General features: G+C 46.7%; 1 protein-coding gene across 5 annotated transcripts in view; it reads left to right on the forward strand.

The window, feature by feature from the left end:
- Positions 1 to 26,660, forward strand: part of NOS1 (nitric oxide synthase 1) — a 211,712-nt gene that overhangs the window by 121,626 nt on the left and 63,426 nt on the right. For all 5 annotated transcript variants that reach the window (XM_069960742.1, XM_069960743.1, XM_069960745.1 and 2 more), the window contains exon 2: positions 25,510 to 26,634. In XM_069960742.1, coding sequence (XP_069816843.1) covers positions 25,943 to 26,634 — 692 coding nt within the window. In that variant the 5' untranslated portion in view covers positions 25,510 to 25,942. The remainder of the gene's footprint in view (positions 1 to 25,509; positions 26,635 to 26,660) is intronic.

Consider the following 26,660-nt stretch of genomic DNA (forward strand, 5'->3'; position numbering starts at 1 on the left):
TGCACCATGGGAGTCATGTAATAACATTGTAACATACTTTGTGCCTAGTTGTTTCCATTCTCCTTTATGTAGTGCATAGTCCCCACCATAGTAGTTGTAAATCTGTAGGTAACTGGACCCAGCTTGTTATCAGTATACAAATAATAGCGGACATCCAGCCAATCTTATTCTAAGGGATGATAATAATGAGTTGTGCCATATAAGATGCTTAGCACTGCTACATCTCACAAACTCAACTCTGCTACACATGGGGATGTAGCTGCCTCAGGGATTACAGTGAGTTCACATACATCCAATGGTCGAGAAAAATTTCCCTCTGGCACAGATCAAAAAACATAGGATCCACTATATCTGGGAGGGTCTGACAGTCACTAGATCCTATGGAGAAGGGGAGAGCAGGTGCAATGGGTCCATCTTCTTATATCCAGCATTCCCATCTGTGGGGACCTCACATCTCAGACATAGGTGGACGAAGCCTTAGAAGAGGGACGTAAAACCAAGAGGGTTATAGTGTAAGTCCTTAGGGAATAATATACTGACTATATACTGATCCCATCCAATCACTTTGCATAGAACAGAGAAGAACACATAGGATTGTATCTCCGGCAGCTCTTGACTTCTTATACACCTTGATTCCCCGGGGACGATTGAAGTTTCCTATTTTCTTACTGTTTAACCTGTTTGTGTTGATGCTGATATATATATATATATATATATATATATATATATATATATATATATATTATTGTAGGACAACTCTTCATAATACAATGATCTTAGTATATAGCTGTGGTTATAAGGTAGTCAGCTCTTCTGCCGGGAGACTTACAAGGTTCACAGAAGATCATGAGATGCTTTATAACTCAGGGGACTTAGGTTTTATAATAAAGGAGCAGGTCACCTCTGCTACATCTATATTCTCTCCATGACGTTCATTACCATGATTAGTATATTAGGGCTCAGAATAGTACAGTAGTACAGTATAATATTTTTGACCCTTCCCCAGCACGAGGCTTTCTCTCTTTTCGGTCATTCACTTATAATAACATTTTTCTTATTATGAACAATGGACACACCACCTTTGGTTTTTCCTATCATCCTACATAGATTCAATGCTTAAAAGTAGGTGGCGTTACACCAAAGATATCGCTATAGCCCCAGGATACACATCACTGGGTGCAGAATACTCAGCAGCCCGGCAGTATAGGCAGGATCTGGTGTAGTGGTGACAGCTGCCTTACAGCCTGGGGGTCCTAGGGTCATATCCATCAATGTCTGCACAGAGTCTGTATGTTCTCATCATATTTCCATGGGTTTCTCCCCAGACTCCAAAATTTAGATTGTGAGCCCAGTTGGACACCGGAAGCAATGTGAGTATACTGAAAGAGTAGTGGAAGCTTGGAACAACTTTCCAGCAGATGTGGTTGATAAATCTACAATAACAGGATGTAACCTGCCTGGTATATACATATATCTAAGATAATAAGAAGGGGAATAGTAATAGGGCCGACTAGATGGACCGGGGGCTTTATATTCTGACAATCTTCTATGTTTCTATATTTGATAAGCAGTGTGTGATGATGCGGAATATGTTGCTATATAAACTAATAAATTATTATTATTATTTTAATAAGCCTACGTATACAACTATAAAGTATACAATGCTATAGATCAAGGTATCATTGACTCTTATCTGCAGCCCAGGTTTATTCCTTGGATATTCCAATCCCTCCTGTCTGAAGCCTTCCCACCAGACCTGCTCTCCATACATACTGGTCTGTGTAGGCAGAAGGCTAGACCGTCCCAGTTCCAGTATCCAGTATATATTGGGATGGGGGGGGGGGGAGGGACTGTATAAGTAACTGGTAACAGCTCAGCTCAGCCAATTGTGACTATTTATTATCTAGTAATGTAGCTGTATAGAAACCTTTTGTGTCCTTCCATAAATTTTGTATTATGTCATCACTTTTGTTGTACAAAACATATAAGAATTATCCAAAAGTCAGACATGGGGTCTAGACTTAAATCCCTTCATCTGAACCTAAAATACTCTAAGAGCTCAGAACCAACAAACAAGACATCTAAGTAGTATTAGTAATAGGATACAGTATACACAGCGGCGTCCCAGTCTAGGAGAGACAACACTGTCATATCGCTATATGTCCGATGTGCGCAGGTAAATCTACTGAGTGATCTACTGAAATCATTTGGTCATTATAGTCTATACAGAACGGTTTATTTCTACTTCATTCTATATAAGATGGCGCTATCCCGCCGATCTTCACTATCAATCACGCATCGGCTTAGTCACAAATGCATATTAATCTTCATGGAGGCAAAAAAGAAGAATGCTGCTATGTAATATATATGGCTTAGACATGGCAAATCCTTAGCTTTCTACTGTTTTTTTTTTTTTAGATGAGTATACAAGTCGCTTCTATATGAGACGATCCAATATTTCAGCCCTTATACAATGTAGGTTTCCTGTCTCATTCTATTATACCTCCTCCACCCCACCCCCGACATACAAACAAGAAGCAGGTTCAGGCAAGCTGCTCAGTATATGAGTAAAACTCAGCCAAGATACATTCAAACTCATGTTCTCACATTGGAAATATTCAGAATATTCTCAGCTTTGACAATTCCGATGGTTATAAATGATACGACCGGACTACTAACCGCGAAGAGTGCCGATAAGGCCCAGAAGAGGTTACACGTTATATATCTCTGAGCAGTGGGGCCGTTCTCCTATAGACAATGAAAGAGACTGTTTCCATGTGTAACAGCAGAAAAGAATGGGAAAGTCTTTATAATAGTGCAGGTAAATGTGGCCATAGGGCGGCTATGTGGTCGATCAATTATCTGTGGGATCATTCACATCAATGATCCAATCAGCAACCAGCCGATCCTGTAATCCATTTATTTCATCCCCCGGCGAAAGAATCCACCAGTGCCCATTGGCCACTCATTGGTAGTCACCTAGGATGGTAGCCATGATGTCTGATTATAGAGCATCCCGTATCTCATGGAGATGGCCTGGTGGACTGACTGTAGCCCTATATATAATAGGTAGTAATTGGTCTAAGATTTGGGGTGTAAGAACCTATCAGGACTAGTAGAGGAACGTGAGCCGTGAGATTTCATTGATACTTTCTACTTTGTATATTTCCAACTGTAACCTCAGACAGAATGGACGGGATCTATTGTTATCCGCCGAACGTAATGTACACGATGAATCGCATTGTTCAGACCTAGACGCATCCAAAGCTACAAACTCCAGGGAAATGACAGATCTTTGAGATGAGCAACAGAAGATATACGGAGCGTTCAAGGCTTTATACCTGAACAAGGCCCAGACACAATGTACATAATATACCGTATACAACATGGAAGATAAATGATTCTCCACTCAAACAAGTTTGTTACATATTGTTACATAGCCGACACTGCACGAGCTGTAAAAGTCACAGGAACACAGGGAAAATCTTACATTGTACCGGATAAGACGCCTACATCTTAGCAGTGGTTTTACGGTTACTTTTTTCACAATGGCCGGGGAGGGGGTGGATGAAAGCAACGACGTCCACTTACCTTCCCGGTTCCAGCACTGGGTCCCACGTCATGTAGCTCTTGTTTCTGGTCCTCGGCCGCTTTCTGGTCTATGACGCGGCTTGAGATGTGACGTTTCCAGCCCACTAAGCCATTCAGCTCCTGTAGTGGGGTCCCTCCTCTGCCGCTGAATGGCTGAACGGGCTGGAAACGTCACATCTAAAGCCGCGTCATAGACCAGAAAGCGTCTGGGGACCGGAGACCAGAGCAACACAACGTGGGACCCAGAGCTGGAACCGGGAAGGTAAGTGGACGTTGTTGCTTTCATCCACCCCCTCCCCGGTCATTGTGAAAAAAGCCCTCCCACCCGGAGTACCTCTTTAAGCATTTTCTTCATGCCTACTGAACAAAAGGCAATGACCAGCATTTTTATAAACTTTTACTCCGTATGGCGATGATCACACACGGTACTTTAGTCAGTCTTTTCTTCAACCAAAACCAGGAGTGGGTTGAAAACACAGAAACTTTGCAAATCTTTCTATTATAATTTTGCCCTGTCAGTCCCACCCACTGCAAACAGCAATTCCTTCAAAAGTAACGGACACCAGATGGAAACTCAACGGTCCGAGTTGAAGTCAATGGGATCTCTCGAGTATCCGTCTGTGTCAGTGTACTTAAAGGTTATCCAGGAATAGACAAACTTGGCTGATTCCTTCCAGAAAAAGCACCATTCTTGTCCTTAGTTTGTGTATGGTACAGTAGTTCACTTCTATTAAAGTAAATGGAGCTGAGTTGAAATTCCACATACAACTTGAGGACAAGGGTGGTGCTGTTTTTGATAGAAAGCAGGGTTTTTTCCCCCTAATCCTGGATAACCCATTTAGGCTGCCTTCACACACACTGGAATCACAGCAGATTTGATACTGTGTTCAGTTTTTTAGATCAAATCCGCTGCGAATCCGCAGCAGAAAATCTGCTGCAATACGGTGTGTGTGAAGCTACCCTTAAAAAGACTATCTAGCTCGGTTTTGTGGCACAGAATGGATTTTCTTTTTTACAGAATGACCCCCCTGCACACACACACACACACACACACACACTTCTTATCTGCTCATTATCAGGCAAAGTTGTCTACAGCAAAGTGAAGAAGGGTTTGCTGAGTCCATTATATCCTATGGAGGGGGTTGAGCTGGGCAGGGCGGCCTTTTCTCCTCTCTGTGCTCACTCATCCCCCTCAGCCCCTCCCCTCTCCATAGAGAAAAATGGACACAAAAAATCCTGCTTCTTCTGAAGTTAGGGGAGAGGGGGCACTGGAAAACCGCTTTTTGACTACAAAAGGAAACTCATTTGCTTAATAAAACCTATTACAGAGTTTCCTAAAATCGCTTGTACTACTGATATTTATTGATTTAAAAAAAATCCCATATAATTGACAGTTACTTTTTAAAGAGAACCTGTGAGCTGGCATGGGGGGCCGAACACACCCTACCACATGATACAGTGCCGGATACTCACCCTCTCCTCTGACGCTCTGGATGCCGCTCCTGACGCTGAGAAATTGCCGCCACTCGTCTTATGCCAATGAGCAGAGAGGAGTCCGATGTCCATAGGAAATCACTGCGCATCACTCTCCCAGCTGACAGGTTCCCTTTAAAACCGGCCACACATGATGGGATACAGCAGTAATATATAGGACTGTCTCTCTATCTCCGCACAAATGTATATCATTGGAATCAGTCGGTCAGATAGCGACCCGTGCCAACATAGAGAATCCCTTTAAGAGGTCTGATAGCAGCTGAGATTGACACCTAGGGACTAATGAAAACAATTGATCTAATGACAACGATTCTTGACATTTTTATTCAGGGCCATACTTATTTATAAAGCCTCCCGAGTCGTCTGCGCTCATGCGACGCATTGTATAACACCAGCGCCTCGCCGTCAGATCAGTAAATTATGTCACATATGAAACACAATGGTTATTTCGGATGTTTCGGTGTTTCCTTTGAATGGCTTGTGTTTAATCACAGCACTTTGTAATCAGAGCAGAAGACATACTTCTTAATACCTTCATTGCTGGGACATTCAGAGATAATTCAAAAAAACTTCTCTTCTGCAAGTAAACACATGCGTTCAAAAATAAACATAAAAGGCTTTGAAGTAAAAAAAAAAAAAACACTAACAAGCAGAATAAAAATAACATTTGCTTTGCTGCTTGAAAGAAGATATACAAAAAGCTGCCATTCTCCTTCATATCATATAAATAGAAGACATAGAGAGCGGCATATGCAGACGGAAATATCGGAGATGTGCAAAGATTAACCTGTTGGCTGCCAGGAACGCCTCGTTTTCTGTCCCTAGCAATTACTATAAAGCAGGTATGGGGAACCTTTGGCCCCTCAGCTGTTGCGCAACTACAACTCCCATCATGCCTGGAGAGAGAGTTTATTTGAAAAATTTTTTTACGGAGTTGCCCTTTAAAGTGTCACTTCTCACCAAGAGACATGTCAAAAGTTTTGATTAGTCAGGGTTTAGGTGTTCAGACTCCCACAGATCATTGGATAGGGCCAAGAGAAGCGCTCAGCTAGATGCTTCTCTCCTTAAGAGATCGTCTGCAAGGACTTACAATGGAGACTTTTCAGCAGCAAGACAGAAAGGGCAAAGGAGCCAAGTGTTTAGCCAAGTGCTTCTCCTGGCTCCATCTAAATCATTGGGAGCCTCCACACCCAGAGCTGGTGCAGTGACACCTTTCGGCACGTCTATAGGACACTTCATACCTTTATGCCTTACTATGGTTTCCTGTTTCTAGAACTAAAGTCCATTGGAATCATTTTTTCTCAAACTCATTTAAAAACGTTGCAAAGTCTTGATTTATAATACTCTACAGTTTATACGCAGCCATCCGTTATACACAACAAACAAGCACTGAACTTAAAGGGAATCTGTCAGCTGCATTAGACAGCTGTTAGGTTACAAACACAAACTGTACTGTCCCCGGAGCTGATGGTAGATGCTAAACAGATGAGATTGCTGTTTAATTTTTCAGCCAAGTATCAGGGAGGCGGGGACGAGCTGCTGAAGTGTCACAACCCAGCACTCACCTCCCAGCACCTCCTTAAAGTGTCACTTTTTTTTGCAGAAATCAATAGTACAGGCAATTTAAAGAAACTTTGTAATTGGGTTTATTAGCCGAAAAATGAATTTTTATCATGAAAAAGCAATTTGAAGCTCTCCCCCCTGTCTTGATAGTTCTCTTATGGAGAGGGGAGGGGTTGAGGGAGATGAGGCACCAAAACAGGACAACAAAGAGTTAATTTACAGCTACATCTCCGGGCTGTCTCCTCTGAAGTCAGCACTGACCTCTGAATACCGGCTTTCATACAGCTCCCACTGTGTAATCCTTTGTTCTCTGCTCTCTGCTGGTTACTAATCTCCCTCCCCCCTCCCCTCTCCATAGAACAGACAATGCATGACTGATGTAAAAGAGCCGGGATTTCCTGATAATGAGCAGTGGATGAGGGAGAGGGGGGGGGAAGGCTTTTTGAATGCAGATAATGGCATATTTGGCTAATAAACCCAATTACCAAGTTTCTTAAAATCTCCTGTAGTATTGATTTCTGCAAAAATAAAAAATAAATAATAATACGACAGTGACACTTTAACTGATATACAGTGCTCTGTATGTCAATCAGGGAATGGTTGTAAGGTGAGGGCATACGAGGAGGAGTACTGGGTTGTGACTCTTCAGCAGCTCGGCCCCACCTCTCTGACACTTGGCTGGGAAATTAAAGGCAATGTCATCTGTTTAGCAACCACAACCAGCTCCAGGATCTGTCCAGTTTGTTTTATACCCAAACAACTACCCAACAATGTCTGCAGCAGTAGAAAGAGATGACACAAAATCCTCTGTCCTCTCTTCTCCCTCACCTGCAGACATTAGACAGGACAGGTGCAAGGGATTCATTATACTGGAGATAAGATGGCGTCCAAGGAGATGCACAGGTCTGCACGGGAGCCGAGGACACAGGACAGCAGGATATTCCCAACCAACCCCATCCATGACTAATACAAAGGGTTACAGAGTGTACGTCCCCATAACCAAGGTCTTATCACCAATGTATCCCGTGTGTACCTATATATACTTAGGCTATGCTCACACACAGGATTATGCTCAGTATTTTTAGAAACTGGCAAAAATAATAATGGAAAGATTTGCAGAGTCAGTTCCATTCCTGGTTTTTGTTGAAAAAATATTGCGCAAAAGACTGATGGGAATACCAGGTGTGAACATGGCCTAATAGTGAGTGGGCAGGTTTGCCATGTTGTGGGGGGCACAGAGGTTAGCCATGTTGTGGGGGGACAGAGGATAGCCATGCTGTGGGGGGCACAGAGGTTAGCCATGTTGTGGGGGGACAGAGGATAGCCATGTTGTGGGGGGCACAGAGGATAGCCTTGCTGTGGGAGGCACAGAGGATAGCCATGTTATGGGGGACAGAGGATAGCCATGCTGTGGGGGGCACAGAGGTTAGCCATGTTGTGGGGGGCACAGAGGATAGCCATGTTGTGGGGGGCACAGAGGTTAGCCATGTTGTAGGAGGCACAGAGGATAGCCATGTTGTGGGGTCACAGAGGTTAGCCATGTTGTGGGGGGCACAGAGGTTAGCCATGTTGTGGGGGGCACAGAGGTTAGCCATGTTGTGGAGGGCACAGAGGTTAGCCATGTTGTGGGGGGCACATAGGTTAGCCATGTTGTGGGGGGCACATAGGTTAGCCATGTTGTGGGGGGCACATAGGTTAGCCATGTTGTGGTGGGCACAGAGGTTAGCCATGTTGTGGGGGGCACAGAGGTTAGCCATGTTGCTTTGTAGTGTTGGGGTCCTGAGCTGCATGTATGCCCCCCGATCTCTGCATGGATGTTATCCCACACTCCATATATATAAAGGAACTATAGGGGTGATTTATCAGAACCTGCGCAGAGGAGCAGGGAAACAGTCGCCCATAGCAACCAGTCACATAGCAACCAGCAGCATAGCAACCAGTCAGATTCTAGGCTTTATTTTTAGAGGCCTTTTTAAAAATCAAAAACACAATCTGATTCCCCCCCCCCCCCCCCCCCCCCCCGCACACTGTGATACATCTCTCTCTATAGTGTTATCGGTGTCGGACTGGGGTACCTTGGGCCCACCAGGGAATATTTTATTCTAGGGGCCCACCCTACATACACCAGATATACCCAGCGCCAAACCTTTCACATTACTATAGCGACTTTGCCCAGTGCTGTGTATGTGACCGGCAATGCTCGCTCACTGTTAGTAACTGGTCAGACACTATATGCCAGAAATGGGGAACCTTCGGCCATCCAGCTGTTGCAAAACTACAACTCCCATCATGCCTGGACAGCCTTGGGCCCCTAGGTTCTCCATCCCTGTTCTAGTGTATAGGAGCTGTCCAGGCATGATGGGAGTTGTGCAACTGCTGGAGGGTCGAAGATTCCCCATCCCTGCTCTATGCAAACAGCACAGCCGTCCACTTAAGTTTCTTGAAAGGTGAAGTCCCATTAAACTAACTGGGGGATTATATGTCATCCTGAAGCTGCTAAACAGGGATACAGACCTCCTGCTCAGGGGCCCCTCAATGGGTAGGGCCCACCGGGGGATTCCCCTGCTCTTCTGTGGGCCAGTCCGAGCCTGAGTGTTATTATTGTACAGCGTGAGGGCAGCGCTGCTGTGTAATATGGAGAGGAGAGAGGCTGCAGTGTGTAATATGGAGAGGAGAGAGACTGCTGTGTAATATGGAGAGGAGAGAGGCTGCTGCTGTGTAATATGGAGAGGAGAGAGGCTGCTGTGTGTAATATGGAGAGGAGAGAGGCTGCTGCTGTGTGTAATATGGAGAGGAGAGAGGCTGCTGTGTAATATGGAGAGGAGAGAGGCTGCTGCTGTGTGTAATATGGAGAGGAGAGAGGCTGCTGCTGTGTGTAATATGGAGAGGAGAGAGGCTGCTGCTATGTGTAATATGGAGAGGAGAGAGGCTGCTGTGTAATATGGAGAGGAGAGGCTGCTGTGTGTAATATGGAGAGGAGAGAGGCTGCTGTGTAATATGGAGAGGAGAGAGGCTGCTGTGTGTAATATGGAGAGGAGAGAGGCTGCTGCTGTGTGTAATATGGAGAGGAGAGAGGCTGCTGCTGTGTAATATGGAGAGGAGAGAGGCTGCTGTGTGTAATATGGAGAGGAGAGAGGCTGCTGTGTGTAATATGGAGAGGAGAGAGGCTGCTGCTGTGTGTAATATGGAGAGGAGAGGCTGCTGCTGTGTGTAATATGGAGAGGAGAGAGGCTGCTGCTGTGTGTAATATGGAGAGGCGAGAGGCTGCTGTGTGTAATATGGAGAGGAGAGAGGCTGCTGCTGTGTGTAATATGGAGAGGAGAGAGGCTGCTGCTGTGTGTAATATGGAGAGGAGAGAGGCTGCTGTGTGTAATATGGAGAGGAGAGAGGCTGCTGTGTAATATGGAGAGGAGAGAGGCTGCTGTGTAATATGGAGAGGAGAGGCTGCTGTGTGTAATATGGAGAGGAGAGAGGCTGCTGTGTAATATGGAGAGGAGAGAGGCTGCTGTGTGTAATATGGAGAGGAGAGAGGCTGCTGCTGTGTGTAATATGGAGAGGAGAGGCTGCTGCTGTGTGTAATATGGAGAGGAGAGAGGCTGCTGCTGTGTGTAATATGGAGAGGCGAGAGGCTGCTGTGTGTAATATGGAGAGGAGAGAGGCTGCTGCTGTGTGTAATATGGAGAGGAGAGAGGCTGCTGTGTAATATGGAGAGGAGAGAGGCTGCTGCTGTGTAATATGGAGAGGAGAGAGGCTGCTGCTGTGTAATATGGAGAGGAGAGAGGCTGCTGCTGTGTAATATGGAGAGGAGAGAGGCTGCTGCTGTGTAATATGAAGAGGAGAGAGGCTGCTGCTGTGTAATATGGAGAGGAGAGAGGCTGCTGCTGTGTAATATGGAGAGGAGAGAGGCTGCTGTGTAATATGGAGAGGAGAGAGGCTGCTGTGTGTAATATGGAGAGGAGAGAGGCTGCTGCTGTGTAATATGGAGAGGAGAGAGGCTGCTGTGTGTAATATGGAGAGGAGAGAGGCTGCTGTGTGTAATATGGAGAGGAGAGAGGCTGCTGTGTGTAATATGGAGAGGAGAGAGGCTGCTGCTGTGTGTAATATGGAGAGGAGAGAGAGGCTGCTGTGTGTGTAATATGGAGAGGAGAGAGGCTGCTGTGTAATATGGAGAGGAGAGAGGCTGCTGTGTGTAATATGGAGAGGAGAGAGGCTGCTGTGTGTAATATGGAGAGGAGAGAGGCTGCTGCTGTGTGTAATATGGAGAGGAGAGAGGCTGCTGTGTGTAATATGGAGAGGAGAGAGGCTGCTGTGTGTAATATGGAGAGGAGAGAGGCTGCTGTGTGTAATATGGAGAGGAGAGAGAGGCTGCTGTGTGTGTAATATGGAGAGGAGAGAGGCTGCTGTGTAATATGGAGAGGAGAGAGGCTGCTGTGTAATATGGAGAGGAGAGAGGCTGCTGTGTGTAATATGGAGAGGAGAGAGGCTGCTGTGTAATATGGAGAGGAGAGAGGCTGCTGTGTAATATGGAGAGGAGAGAGGCTGCTGTGTGTAATATGGAGAGGAGAGAGGCTGCTGTGTAATATGGAGAGGAGAGAGGCTGCTGCTGTGTAATATGGAGAGGAGAGAGGCTGCTGCTGTGTGTAATATGGAGAGGAGAGAGGCTGCTGCTGTGTAATATGGAGAGGAGAGAGGCTGCTGCTGTGTAATATGGAGAGGAGAGAGGCTGCTGTGTGTAATATGGAGAGGAGAGAGGCTGCTGCTGTGTAATATGGAGAGGAGAGAGGCTGCTGTGTGTAATATGGAGAGGAGAGAGGCTGCTGCTGTGTAATATGGAGAGGAGAGAGGCTGCTGTGTGTAATATGGAGAGGAGAGAGGCTGCTGTGTGTAATATGGAGAGGAGAGAGGCTGCTGCTGTGTAATATGGAGAAGAGAGAGGCTGCTGTGTGTAATATGGAGAGGAGAGAGGCTGCTGCTGTGTGTAATATGGAGAGGAGAGAGGATGCTGTGTGTAATATGGAGAGGAGAGAGGCTGCTGCTGTGTGTAATATGGAGAGGAGAGAGGAGACTTTACCTCATGTCAGTCACCATTCTATCTATTGCTGAGGTATCACAATCCTGGCTCATTGACCCCCCCCCCCCCCACACACACACCTGTAGGATGGCTGCTCTGGGCCCTGGTTCTCTTCCACGTCCCCCTTCCTTCCAGGTCCACATATGGGTAGGAAGCAGGACAAGACACAGCTAATAGTTTCTTCTTAGTCTACTCTATACAACAATATGCAGTGTTAAACTCCTACAGGAGAGGACAAGTCAGAGATAACCCCAACCCCCGCCGTGGACTAGGAGAGTCACAGAGCAGGACTGTATCCACAGACAGCAGTAAGCTAGGAACTGATCTGGATAAAGCAAAGTTGCTAAGAGTCTATGAACTCTATCTTGCAGCACGGTTGTCAGCAGGGAACCCTCAGCATTTCGCTCATCCCAGGTAACAAGGTCTGGGGCCTTGTGTCACCTTCATAGGACGGGTCACCCAGTAGGGTATTAGGTGGTGTGAAGACCCAAAGGTCAATCCACGGGCACAAGTATTCTTTTCTTCTTCTAAGTATTCTACCTCACCCTCCAACATCCTGGCAGAGCACAGTACTACTTGGGTTGGGACTCTCACGACATCCTCCTCTCTGCTACTCTGATTCTTTGTAACTCTCAACACGCTACTCAGTCTGCACAACTGTACTTCTCGCTGTATTCCCATCACAGATCTGGATCCTGTTTTGTCAAGTGTCTTATCAAGGGAACTATCGAGTGTATCGCACCCTGTCAGAGCAAAGCTGTATAACTTGCTGCACACTGCAAGTACTTTTCAAGTAAAAACAAGATTATTTATGATTAAGAGACTCTGTGATTCTTCGTCTCACACCGACACAGTGTACAATACAGCCTTGGGACACTTCTCCTTTCTGTGGGTGGCGGTTCCAATAGTCCGGGAGGGTCACTACACCACTATGGCCATCCGTGATATCATCCCTAGGGACCTCGAACCAACCCAGCAGGACACTGTCCACAGGGGAACAAGGTACAATCTGCGTGTGACACTACTTCTGTGGTGGTTGGCTGAGATACAGCTGGGATGTTGTCACATAACGCCAGTGCCGGTTGGGCACACAGGTGTGATGGCACGCCTGCTTTTATTTTACATGGCCGGTTGTACCCTTTTCCCCTGTGGTCAGTGTCCTGCCGGGTTGTTACGGGGTCCCTTGGAGTTATGTCACGGATGGCCAGAGTGGTGTAATGACCCTCCCGGATAGTAGGACCGGGAGTGTCGGTGGTGGCGAATAATCACACAGTCTTGCAGATATAGTTGAGTCGGTTTCCTACTTGTAAATGTGCAGCAGGTAATACAGGTTCCACAATAGAAGGTTCCTTTAGATAAAGTCTCTGAAACACTTGACAAAGTTCCAATAAACACTTGATAAGAGAACAACCAGATCTGTAGTATAAGTGCGGTGTAGGATATAGTCATGTTGGTTGCGTTGTGCTTAGTAATACAAGAAATAGAGTAGCAGAGAGGAGGATGCCGTGAGAGTCTCAACCCATGTAGTAATGTGCTCTGCCAGGATGTTGGAGGATGAGGTAGAATACTTAGAAGAATAAGAAAAATAAGGATAAGAAGAACACCTGTGCCTGTGTATTGACCTTTGACTTCAGTCTTTACATCCCCTTATGCCTACTAGACTCGGCTGAACCTTCCTAATGGGTGACACAGGCCCCAGACCTTGTTACCTGGGATGAGCGGAATGCTGAGGCTTCCCTACTGACACCCGTGCTGCTGCAACTTTGCTCTGTTGGGATCATTTCCTGGCTCTGTGGCTCTGAATGGATACTGTCCTGCTCTGTTACTTCTCCTAGTCCACGGTGTGGGTTGAGGTTGTCTCTGGCTTGTCCTCTCTTATGAGGAGTTTAGCAGTGCATAGTGCTTTGGAGTGTTACTAGTAAAGAAGTTGTAAGAGACGTGCTGTCTTGCGTCCTTCACATGTGGGGTACTGACTAAGACTGAACTTTGGGGTACAGGGACCTGGCAGAGGGCCAGGGCCCAGATAGGACCACTGTGGAGAGCTATCTAGCCTGTGTCCTTCCTCCATAATGTCCAGAAAAATACTCTATGCTCCTCCTCCACCTATGTGAATTACTTCCTCTCTGGTGTGTAAGATGCGCTGTGAGTGGGTAAAAGAGTGCAACAGAAAATGAGAGGAGGGAGATGATAGGAAAGAAGAAAACAGAACTCCTACTGGTCTACAGATTCAGGTGACACATAGAAAACAATAACGCTTTGCAATCCTTCAGCTGTGCAGCTTCCATATACACATACATAATATAGCGACATCTAGTGGCGAAGTTTAGTACTACTTTCATAACAATAATAAACACAATGGGCCACATGTATCATCCGGCGGACGGATGATTTTTGGCGGAAAGTGCCGATTTGCGTATTATTTTATACGCAAATGGCCGATTTGCGAATAAAATAATCGCAAATCGGCACTTTCCGCCGAGTACGCCAGGGGGCGGAAAGGGGGCGGAAAGTAGGCGGGAAGTGGGCGGAACGGAGGGCGCGGACTCAGAGTCCGCGCGATTTATCATCCGCCCAATTCTACGCCGAAAACCTACTCCAGTACTCAGCTGGCGTAGGTTTTCGGCGGTGCGCACCGGCGCGCACAGGATTTATGTACAGGCAGTCCGCCTCTACATAAATCTCCGTACCGCCGGAGCTGCGGGGGCATTTTTAAGTCCGGCGTAAAAAACGCCGGACTTAATAAATGCCTCCCAATAAGTACAGACTTTTGCGACGGGTGTAATACAACTGCAACACCCCTAGTGGGACACCCCACTGGAAGACTGGAGATTTTGTAATAGAAGTAAATTACAAATCTATATAACTTTCTGGCACCAGCTGATTTGAATGAAAAAAAAAATCAGAGAAATGGTTCTAATCTTGAAGTGGTCCTAAATATTTATAATAACTAGTATTCGGTGTGAGTGCTTGCAGGGTGCCCAGTAGTTGGTATGCGAGGCAGCCGTCACATCTAATACCGCCTGCCACTACACGTAAATAAACACGCTGAATGAAAGGCGTAGAGTGGATCTTCATCTGTAGTCCCTGTAGTCCCGTCTTCTGGCTGACCTTGGGAGCCGGGATAAATCAGTACGTCAGCCTCAGATCCTGCAGATTTATAAATGCCGCTAAGTAAAACCACCTTACATTTCCATCCTGCTCCAAAAAGCCTGAAAGCTGAAGCCGGGTCTTATTTTTGGGGTAGGAATGATTCTTGGAGAAGGACGGTATGTAATGTATCTAGTAAAGACATTCCTGAGCAGCGCTGGTTCCATCAGATGTCGGGTGTCGGTCGGGAGGTCTGTCAGAAATTAAGGGGGAGGGGGGGGGGGATAAGATGGCATCACACAAAAAAATGAATAAAAAACAGTTGGAAAAAAATGGATGTATTTGTGTGCACCCGTTTTGATCCGCTTTTCTATTATTTCTTCCATGCTTTAAAAAGCGAATCAAAAAACGTCTCAAAACATATCCTTTTTGTGTATGTTTAAAGCTCTGGAATGTAAGATTAAAGACGATGGATCATTCATTCCTCTTTGCTCTTCTCCGTTCTGTTACCTCACTTGTCTTTAGTTGTACCATGGGGGAAATGAAAAGTTTACAATTAGTTCATCCTGGTCGGCTCTCCCGGCTTCATCCGGACGTCCTTAGAAGCGAGATGGTATCGCTGCCGCCGTTGATTCAATCTCCTATTTATATTACTGCTCTTATCTCCGCAGATTGTTTGAGTGGTTTAATTCTCTGCTGCGTCCGTCATCCTGAAGACCTCGGGAACAGGTCATTGTGAAGTCACCTGAGCTGCTGTACATTATAACAAGGGTGCTGTGCATTATAATGGGTGCTGTACATTATACCATGGGTGCTGTACATTATACCATGGGTGCTGTGCATTATAATGGGTGCTGTACATTATACCATGGGTGCTGTGCATTATAATGGGTGCTGTACATTATACCATGGGTGCTGTGCATTATAATGGGTGCTGTACATTATACCATGGGTGCTGTGCATTATAATGGGTGCTGTACATTATACCATGGATGCTGTGCATTATAATGGGTGCTGTACATTATACCATGGGTGCTGTACTTTATACCATGGGCGCTGTGCATTATAATGGGTGCTGTGCATTATACCATGGATGCTGTACATTATACCATGGGCGCTGTACTTTATACCATGGATGCTGTGCATTATACCATGGGTGCTGTGCATTATACCATGGGTGCTGTACATTATACCATGGGTGCTGTGCATTATACCATGGATGCTGTACATTATACCATGGGTGCTGTGCATTATACCATGGGTGCTGTACATTATACCATGGGTGCTGTGCATTATACCATGGATGCTGTACATTATACCATGGGTGCTGTGCATTATAATGGGTGCTGTACATTATACCATGGGTGCTGTGCATTATACCATGGGTGCTGTACATTATACCATGGGTGCTGTGTATTATAATGGGTGCTGTACATTATACCATGGGTGCTGTGCATTATACCATGGGTGCTGTACATTATACCATGGGTGCTGTGCATTATAATGGGTGCTGTACATTATACCATGGGTGCTGTGCATTATAATGGGTGCTGTACATTATACCATGGGTGCTGTGCTTTATACCATGGGCGCTGAACATTATATCATGGGTGATGTGCATTATACACACTAGGAGGACTGGGGGGACACAAGAGATTACACACTAGAAGGACTGGGGGGACACAAGAGCTTACACACTAGGAGGACTGGGGGGACACAAGAGCTTACACACTAGGAGGACTGGGGGGGCACAGGAGCTTACACACTGGGAGGACTGGGGGGACACTAGAGCTTACACACTAGGGGGACTGGGGGGACACAAGAGCTTACACACTAGGAGGACTGGGGGGGCACAAGCTTACACACTAGGAGGTCTGGGGGGGGGACACAAAAACTTACACACTAGGAGGACTGGGGGGACACAAAAACTTACACACTAGGAGGACTGGGGGAACCCGGGCTTACACACTAGGAGGAGTGGGGGTGACACAAGAGCTTACACACTAGGAGGACTGGGGGGCACAAGAGCTTACACACTAGGAGGTCTGGGGGGGGGGGACACAAAAACTTACACACTAGGAGGACTGGGGGGACACAAAAACTTACACACTAGGAGGACTGGGGGAACCCGGGCTTACACACTAGGAGGAGTGGGGGTGACACAAGAGCTTACACACTAGGAGGACTGGGGGGCACAAGAGCTTACACACTAAGAGGACTGGGGGGGACACAAGAGCTTACACACTAGGAGGACTGGGGTGACACAAGAGCTTACACACTAAGAGGACTGGGGGGACACAAGAGCTTACACACTAGGAGGACTGGGGGGCACAAGAGCTTAAACACTAGGAGGACTGGGGGGACACAAGAGCTTACACACTAGGAGGACTGGGGGGGCACAAGCTTACACACTAGGAGGTCTGGGGGGGGGGACACAAAAACTTACACACTAGGAGGACTGGGGGGACACAAAAACTTACACACTAGGAGGACTGGGGGGGACAAGAGCTTACACACTAGGAGGAGTGGGGGTGACACAAGAGCTTACACACTAGGAGGACAGGGGGGACACAAGAGCTTACACACTAGGAGGACTGGGGTGACACAAGAGCTTACACACTAAGAGGACTGGGGGGACACAAGAGCTTACACACTAGGAGGACTGGGGGGCACAAGAGCTTAAACACTAGGAGGACTGGGGGGACACAAAAACTTACACACTAGGAGGACTGGGGGGACACAAAAACTTACACACTAGGGGGACTGGGGGGACAAGAGCTTACACACTAGGAGGACAGGGGGGGACACAAGAGCTTACACACTAGGAGGAAAGGGAAGGAAACAAGAAACAGTAAGAGCTTTATTTACCGATGGTCCAGTCATTGTACATACAATCGGAAAATACCTATATAAGTGTAGAACCGTCAAAGATGGCCATGTTCACACTAAGTAAAAAAAAAAACAAAGAAAAGGCGTCTACTTTTACTATTCAAAAAAGTCGTCAGTTTTTGCAGTGATTTAATTGACTTCAATGGAATTCATTGAAGTCAGTGGAATGATGGACGTACAGTGTACACAGTGTGTAAAATGACGGATGTTGTCAGCGCGGACATCAAAATAATGATCTTGACAATTATTTTTGGCCGTCCTTTGCAAACAGCGGACGTTATTTTTTCAATTAAAGACAAACAGCAATCAGTCCACCTGACCTTGAATTATGGACCAACAGCCAGCATTGTACGGGCGCTGAAAAAAACATCATATGAACATAGCCATATAGAGGGGATTGGACAGCAGAAGGGGAGACAAGTTTAGGGAATGATATAAGCCTGAAGAGAGTATGTAGGACGCTAGAAGCTGTGAGTGTTGGGGATGAGTCTGAGGTCTTTGGGTAGGGCGTTGCAGAGAACTGGTGAAGCACGAGAGAAGAGGTTCTGCTTATGGAAGATGTTAGTGTGAGATCATTAGAGTGCGAGTAGGATAGTAGGTGGAGATGAGGGAGGAGATGTATGGAGGGGCAGAAATGAGAGCTTTATGGGTGAGGGTGAGGAGTTTGAACAGAATTTGAATCTAATAGGCAATCAGTGTAGTGACTGACACAGGGGGGAGACGTCAGTGTAGTGACTGGCACAGGGGGGAGACGTCAGTGTAGTGACTGGCACAGGGGGGAGACGTCAGTATAGTGACTGGCACAGGGGGGAGACGTCAATGCAGTGACTGACACAGGGGGGAGACGTCAGTGTAGTGACTGGCACAGGGGGGAGACGTCAGTGTAGTGACTGGCACAGGGGGGAAGTCAGTGTAGTGACTGGCACAGGGGGGAAGTCAGTGTAGTGACTGGCACAGGGGGGATGTCAGTGTAGTGACTGGCACAGGGGGGGATGTCAGTGTAGTGACTGGCACAGGGGGGGATGTCAGTGTAGTGACTGGCACAGGGGGGATGTCAGTGTAGTGACTGGCACAGGGGGGATGTCAGTGTAGTGACTGGCACAGGGGGGGTGTCAGTGTAGTGACTGGCACAGGGGGGGTGTCAGTGTAGTGACTGGCACAGGGGAGATGTCAGTGTAGTGACTGGCACAGGGGAGATGTCAGTGTAGTGACTGGCACAGGGGGGGATGTCATTGTAGTGACTGGCACAGGGGGGGATGTCAGTGTAGTGACTGGCACAGGGGGGGATGTCAGTGTAGTGACTGGCACAGGGGGGATGTCAGTGTAGTTACTAGCACAGGGGGGATGTCAGTGTAATGACTGGCACAGGGGAGATATCAGTGTAGTGACTGGCACAGGGGGGATGTCAGTGTAGTGACTGGCACAGGGGGGATGTCAGTGTAGTGACTGGCACAGGGGAGATATCAGTGTAGTGACTGGCACAGGGGAGATATCAGTGTAGTGACTGGCACAGGGGGGATGTCAGTGTAGTGACTGGCACAGGGGGGATGTCAGTGTAGTGACTGGCACAGGGGAGATATCAGTGTAGTGACTGGCACAGGGGAGATATCAGTGTAGTGACTGGCACAGGGGGGGATGTCAGTGTAGTGACTGGCACAGGGGGGGATGTCAGTGTAGTGACTAGCACAGGGGGGATGTCAGTGTAGTGACTGGCACAGGGGGGGATGTCAGTGTAGTGACTAGCACAGGGGGGATGTCAGTGTAATGACTGGCACAGGGGGGGATGTCAGTGTAGTGACTGGCACAGGGGGGGATGTCAGTGTAGTGACTGGAACAGGGGGGATGTCAGTGTAGAGACTGGCACAGGGGGGATATCAGTGTAGTGACTGGCACAGGGGAGATGTCAGTGTAGTGACTGGCACAGGGGAGATATCAGTGTAGTGACTGGCACAGGGGGGATGTCAGTGTAGTGACTGGCACAGGGGGGATGTCAGTGTAGTGACTGGCACAGGGGGGGATGTCAGTGTAGTGACTGGCACAGGGGGGATGTCAGTGTAGTGACTGGTACAGGGGGGGATGTCAGTGTAGTGACTGGCACAGGGGGGAGACGTCAGTGTAGTGACTGGCACAGGGGGGGATGTCAGTGTAGTGACTAGCACAGGGGAGATGTCAGTGTAGTGACTAGCACAGGGGGGATGTCAGTGTAGTGACTGGCACAGGGGGGAGACGTCAGTGTAGTGACTGGCACAGGGGGGGATGTCAGTGTAACAGCTGGAGAGGAAGATGAGCCTGGCTGCTGCGTTGAGGATACATTTATAGTTTCATAAAGTTTCTCTCCCAGTAAACCCTCTTTAGTCTAGATTTTGCAAATTTGATTTGGCTCACATCTTACCTCCAAAAAGTTTGCAAAACAAATCATCAGAATTTAAACTTTTGGTGATTCACAAAACAGCAGCTGAGAAGTATGTGGTGATGCTGTATGTACCTGAGCCTCCTCTCACAACATTTGTAGGGCCACACGTTAGAGCCCCTCCCCCTTCCTGCACGGTGAACAGCGTAAATGAAAAGAGGAGAAAAAAAAAACTAATAAAAATTAGAGATCATGGAGCAAAAAATTACACCCCAAACAGCACTGTGGGTGAAAAAAACAAAAGCGCTATGGCTCTTAGAAGGTGAGGCCCGGTCCTTAAGGCCTAAATAGGCAGCAGAGATGAAGGCTCAGGAAGATTCCAGTGCGGCAGCAATGAGTCACTAGGAGATCGACAAAGAAGAAGAAGACGAAAATAATATGTAAGGACAATTCATGGAATTTTTTATTTTGTCCATTTTGGACAGTCAGTAATACATTGAGCCACAAAAAAAAAGAAGAAAAAAGCATATACACAAAAAGGTAGCACATCAAAATCAATAGAAAAAATACACAAAGCACAGGAGCAATAAAACTAGGGAGACAAGCCCAAGGTAACAAGGGGGTCAGGTGGGAGCGGAAAACATCCCTTAGGAAGTCGTTGGACGGGGGAACACCTGACCCCCTTCTTACTTTGGACCACACATAGTAAGGTTTCTCTGATTTCTTTATTACTTTTTTTGTTTTTTGCTATTTTTTTTTTTTTTGCCTGTGCACTGCATTGTTTATTATTTAGGATTCGGTAATCGAGTCTATTTTGTTACTTTTGTCCATGTTTGTGGTCCGGAGCCAGGTTACTGATGGGTCCCAGCCAGAACACTGGTGGGCCGAGAGTCGACATTTTAGTGTTTTTAATGTAGAGTGGTACCTGGGGCTTGTCTCTCTAGTTTTATTGCTCCTGTGCTTTGTGCAACTAATAAAGATTTGTTTTTGATGTGCTACCTTTTTGTGCATATGCTTTTTTTTTTTCCCTTTGTGGTATTGTGTACTTATATGCATTGGTTTAGCACTCCTATAGGATACTGGTGGTGCCCACCGTCTTCTTTTGAGTAATACATTGAGGACTACACAGATGATCACAGGGATTACCGCTGCTGGGACTCTTAAAGGGATTATCCAGCGTTAGAAAAACATGGCCACTTTCTTCCAGGGATATCATCACTTATGTCTCCAGTTTGGCTGCAGGTTTTGCAACCCAGTTCCATTGATGTGAATGGAGCTTAATTGCAAACCGCACATGACCTGGAGACAAGAGTCTGGAAGAAACAGGCCATGTTTTTCTGACACTGGATAACCCCTTTAAAGGACAAGCTGCAGGGTGATCTGGCAGCAGCTTAGTTCCCCTACAGCTCCACCAAATCAAACCTTACACGGTCAATAAATGGGCTGCCCCTGTGCGGTAATGCTTGGGGCACACTCTGGGAGGCATTTATTAAGTCCGGCGTTTTTTACGCCGGACGTAAAAATGCCCCCGCAGCTCCGGCGCTACGGAGATTTATGTAGAGGCGGACTGCCTGTACATAAATCCCGTGCGCGCCGTTGCGCACCGCCGAAAACCTACGCCAGCTGAGGACTGGAGTAGGTTTTCGGCGTACTATTTGGCGGAACGGACGATAAATCGCGCGGACTCTGAGTCCGCGCCCTCCGTTCCGCCCACTTTCCGCCCCTTTTCCGCCCCCTTTCCACCCCCTGGCGTACTCGGCGGAAAGTGCCGATTTGCGAATATTTTATTCGCAAATCGGCCATTTGCGTATAAAAAAATATGCAAATCGGCACTTTCCGCCAAAAATCATCCGTTCACCGGATGATACATGTGGCCCTCTGTGTCCAGAGTAGATAAAGTGAGTTTTCTAAACCAAGTGCTGCAAGGCTTCTGTGCTAACCACTGAGCCACCATGCTGCCATCTGGGGCAGCAATTTAACCCCCTCCCTCCGCTGCACAGTAAATTAATGTTGCTGCTGCCTATGCCTGATGCTGCAGCGATGTTAGTTTATGCTGCAGGATGCCACAGGCGTAGAAACTGCGCCTGTGTCATCCGCGGCGGGTCCCGGCTATCGGTGATAGCCAGGGACCCGCCGCAACTCTCAGCAACGGAGCCACGCTCCAGTGCTGAGAGTTAACCCTATAGATACTACGGTCAGCAAGACCTCAGCATCTATAGGGCTCCTGACAGAGAATTCTCCCTCTACAGATTCTGTCCGGTGTCCATTGGGCTCTGAGAAGTGATCGCAGAGCCCTGATAATAGCCATGGACACCGGAAGCCTCAGGCGGTGGGGGGAGGGAGTAAAGGCAGGGCGTGCGCCGGGGGAAGGGAGGGAAAGCAGGGCGTGCGGACGTGCGCTCTGCCCCCTCCCCTCTCTCCCCTGCCGCTGTCACAAGACAGAGGAGAGGGGGCAGACATAGGGACATCAGCTTATGGGATCATTATGATCCCATAAGCTGATGTTTAAGAACGACCTGGGCATTGAGGAATCAATGACCCATGGTTGTGAAAGGGTTAAAGTGACCATATTTTTCTTTATGGAAAACCATTAGGCACATCCAAATGTCATTTTTGCAGGAAGACTTTTTGACTTTATTCTGTAGATATGTGATTATCCCTCAATAGACCAATGCCCACCAGTCTTCATAGAGCGTAGTCCACCATTGCCTGAAGATGGACATCTTAGGAGATCCCTTATCTGTACAGAGAGGATAAATATTTCACACAACAATTCCCCGGGAGATAGGAAATGTTTTGAAGGGAATTGTATTGATGGAAGTTATTTCCCTGTGAGAATATAGTCTGAGCTTCAGGGAAGGCGTGCAGCAACTGGGTTACGATAAGATGACAGTGTTACAGTCTCCGCGCACTAGGAAATACTCCGAGGTGCTGAAGAAATAAAACCACCTCAGATCTCGCCAAGAAACCGAGGATTCTTTTACAAATCAAACGCTTATTTCTTATTAGGAAGAAACCCCCAATGAGACAAACATGGGATGAAGCACAACAGCCCGGCACAGGGACATGTCGGAAAGTTGTGTAAAGGACGAACAAAGACCTTCACGTAAACTGGAGCACGCCAAAACGGCGGCAAATGTCAATGTGCCTGAATTTTATGGTCGGTAGCAACGTATTCAACATGTATCTTTGAAAAAAAAATAAACTAAGAATTGAACTAGAAAACCCCAAACTACATGACGTTGAGTTTTCTTAAAGGACTAAATATTAACTGTGAAAATATAGAAACATAGGGGGAGATTTATCACACATGGTGTAAAGTGAAACTGGCTCAGTTGCCCCCGGGAACCAATCAGATCCCACCTTTCATTCCTCACAGACTCCTTGGAAAATGAAAGGTGGAATATGATTGGTTGCCGGGGGCAACTGAGCCAGTTTCACTTTACACCCTGTTTGATAACTCTCCCCCATAGAAGGTAGAAGAAAACACCTGCTCCATGTAGTCGGCCCTTATATTATTTCCCTTCTTATTATCTTAGGATAGATATATGTATACACCAGGCAGGTTACGTTCTGTTATTGTAGATTTACCAACCACATCTGCTGGAAGTTTGTTCAAAGCATCTACTACTCTTTCAGTAAAGTAATATTTTCTCATGCTTCTTCTGATCTTTTCCCCCAGTAACCTCTCACTGTCTCCTCTTCTTCTTGTGTTTTTTTTTTCTAAAAACTTCCCTCCTGACCCTTATTTAGTCCTGTAACATATATAAAGGTTTCCATCATGCCCCCCTCCCTTTCCCTTCTTCCTCCTGTAACATATATAAAGGTTTCCATCATGTCCTCCCTTTCCCAGGATGGGAGATGGTGGTGCACTGACTGTACTACTACTGTACTGTATATGCACTCCAGCAGTCTTATACTGTACAGGATGGGAGATGGTGGTGCACTGCCTGTACTACTACTGTGCTGTATATGCACTCCAGCAGTCTTATACAGTACAGGATGGGAGATGGTGGTGCACTGACTGTACTACTACTGTGCTGTATATGCACTCCAGCAGTCTTATACAGTACAGGATGGGAGATGGCGGTGCACTGACTGTACTACTACTGTACTGTATATGCACTCCAGCAGTCTTATACAGTACAGGGGGGGGAGATGGTGGTGCACTGCCTGTACTACTACTGTACTGTATATGCACTCCAGCAGTCTCATACAGTACAGGATGGGAGATGGCGGTGCACTGACTGTACTACTACTGTACTGTATATGCACTCCAGCAGTCTTATACAGTACAGGGGGGGGAGATGGTGGTGCACTGCCTGTACTACTACTGTACTGTATATGCACTCCAGCAGTCTTATACAGTACAGGATGGGAGATGGTGGTGCACTGACTGTACTACTACTGTACTGTATATGCACTCCAGCAGTCTTATACAGTACAGGATGGGAGATGGTGGTGCACTGACTGTACTACTACTGTACTGTATATGCACTCCAGCAGTCTTATACAGTACAGGATGGGAGATGGTGGTGCACTGACTGTACTACTACTGTACTGTATATGCACTCCAGCAGTCTTATACAGTACAGGATGGGAGATGGTGGTGCACTGACTGTACTACTCCTGTACTGTATATGCACTCCAGCAGTCTTATACAGTACAGGATGGGAGATGGCGGTGCACTGACTGTACTACTACTGTACTGTATATGCACTCCAGCAGTCTTATACAGCACTGTACCACAGTCCACATTTATGCAAAAATGTTCATGTACGGAGCAAAGTTCAAATTCCAAACATTACTTCCAGGTAAGTTTTCATTCGAATACAGGAAGTGTTCGAACATTGAGGTATTACTGCAAGTACAATATTCTTGTCTGCATGAAGCCTTATATGAAATATTTTTGGCATTTTTTGCTATCAATTTTAAAACAAGACCAAAGAATACAGCACGGTGGCTCAGTGGTTAGCACTGTAGCCTTGCAGCGCTGGGGTCCTGGGTTCAAATCCCACCAAGGGTGACATCTGCAAAGAGTTTGTATGTTCTCTCCGTGTTTGTGTGGGTTTCCTCCTGTTTCCTCCCACACCCAACACATACAGATGGGTGGATTTAGATTGTGAGCCCTAATGGGACAGGGAGCAATAATTGGCAAAACTATGTAAAGTGCTGCGGAATCTGTGTGCGCTATACAAATAAAAGCATTACATTACATTACAGTAACTTATAATCTGTATGTTGTATTGTGGCTATTCTATGTCTAGAACACATTATACACTACAACCTACATTAGTGTAATGATAAATGCATTGGTGGTGTCTTTGGATGATGCAGATGACATACATGAGCCTCAGGCTATTATACCAGTCTGTGATCTGCCGTATACTCTGATATAAAAGATTATAAAATCCACGCAGGAATGTGATTAATAAAAACTCTGTTTGTTTTGTTTTTTTTACAGCTGCAAAGAATACAGGTGGCGACTGGACACACGATTTCAAGGATGCCTGAGAATTAGGAAAATGTTAAGCTCCCCGTAAGTGAACTGTTATTAAAAGCCGAGCAGACTGGCGAAAAGATCCGAGGTTTGTTTGGATTCCGTGTTACCTGGGAAACCTCAGAATTATAGGCTGCTTGCACAGCAAGTTTCCTGAAAATAGGACCAGAAGCATGAGATAGGTGAAGTACAGCGCCATTCCGCTCACATCCAGAGGCAATTTTTTCCTATCTGAAAACCACTGATCTAGGGTTCATTAAACATCTGAGGAACCTGCGTGTCTGCCTCCTCCGACTCAGAAACCCTCGCGCGTTGCCCTTCTTACTTTAGGACAAGGAGACCGATATAACCTCCCGACACAGTCCCCGATTTCCAACAGACTTTGAAGAGCTTTGTCATGGAGGAATATGAATTTAGTGTTAAACAGCTCCAACCCAATGTCATATCGGTGCGACTCTACAAGAGAAAAGTGGGGGGCCTGGGGTTCCTGGTCAAGCAAAGAAGAAACAAACCCCCGGTGATAATTTCTGACTTAATTCGAGGTGGGGCGGCCGAGCAAAGTGGCCTGGTCCAGGTAGGTGACATTATATTGGCGGTTAATGATCGGCCATTGGTTGATGCCAGTTATGAGACCGCCCTGGAAATACTGCGTAGCATCGCCTCCGAGACGTTTGTGGTGCTCATTCTCAGAGGACCTGAAGGCTTCACCACTCATCTGGAGACCACCTTCACCGGGGATGGAACACCCAAGACCATTCGAGTTACCCGACCTCTGTGCCCAAAGTCAAAGTCAAGCGACTTGTCAAGTCAAAGCCTGTACAGTAAAGACCAACAGGATATGGTGGACAGTGCCACGAGTTCGGCTGGTTCTTCGTGGCAGGAAGTCCACCAGCTTCTTCACTTGAATGGGCTTGATGGAGTCAAAGGAGATGACATCAGTATAAGTCCTTGCCTTAATGGGGGAGCGGAGAGCAATGATATCATGAAAGAGATCGAGCCCGTGGTCAACTTGCTACAAAATGCGCGTAAAGAGTTAAACGGAGGCGGTCACCTAGCGGAGAGGAAGGATGCCGAAGTTCAAGTTGAAAGGTAAGTCATCCCTTAGGCTTCACCTT

Source organism: Dendropsophus ebraccatus, chromosome 3 (genome assembly GCF_027789765.1).
Source record: "Dendropsophus ebraccatus isolate aDenEbr1 chromosome 3, aDenEbr1.pat, whole genome shotgun sequence".
NCBI classification, from domain to species: domain Eukaryota; kingdom Metazoa; phylum Chordata; class Amphibia; order Anura; family Hylidae; genus Dendropsophus; species Dendropsophus ebraccatus.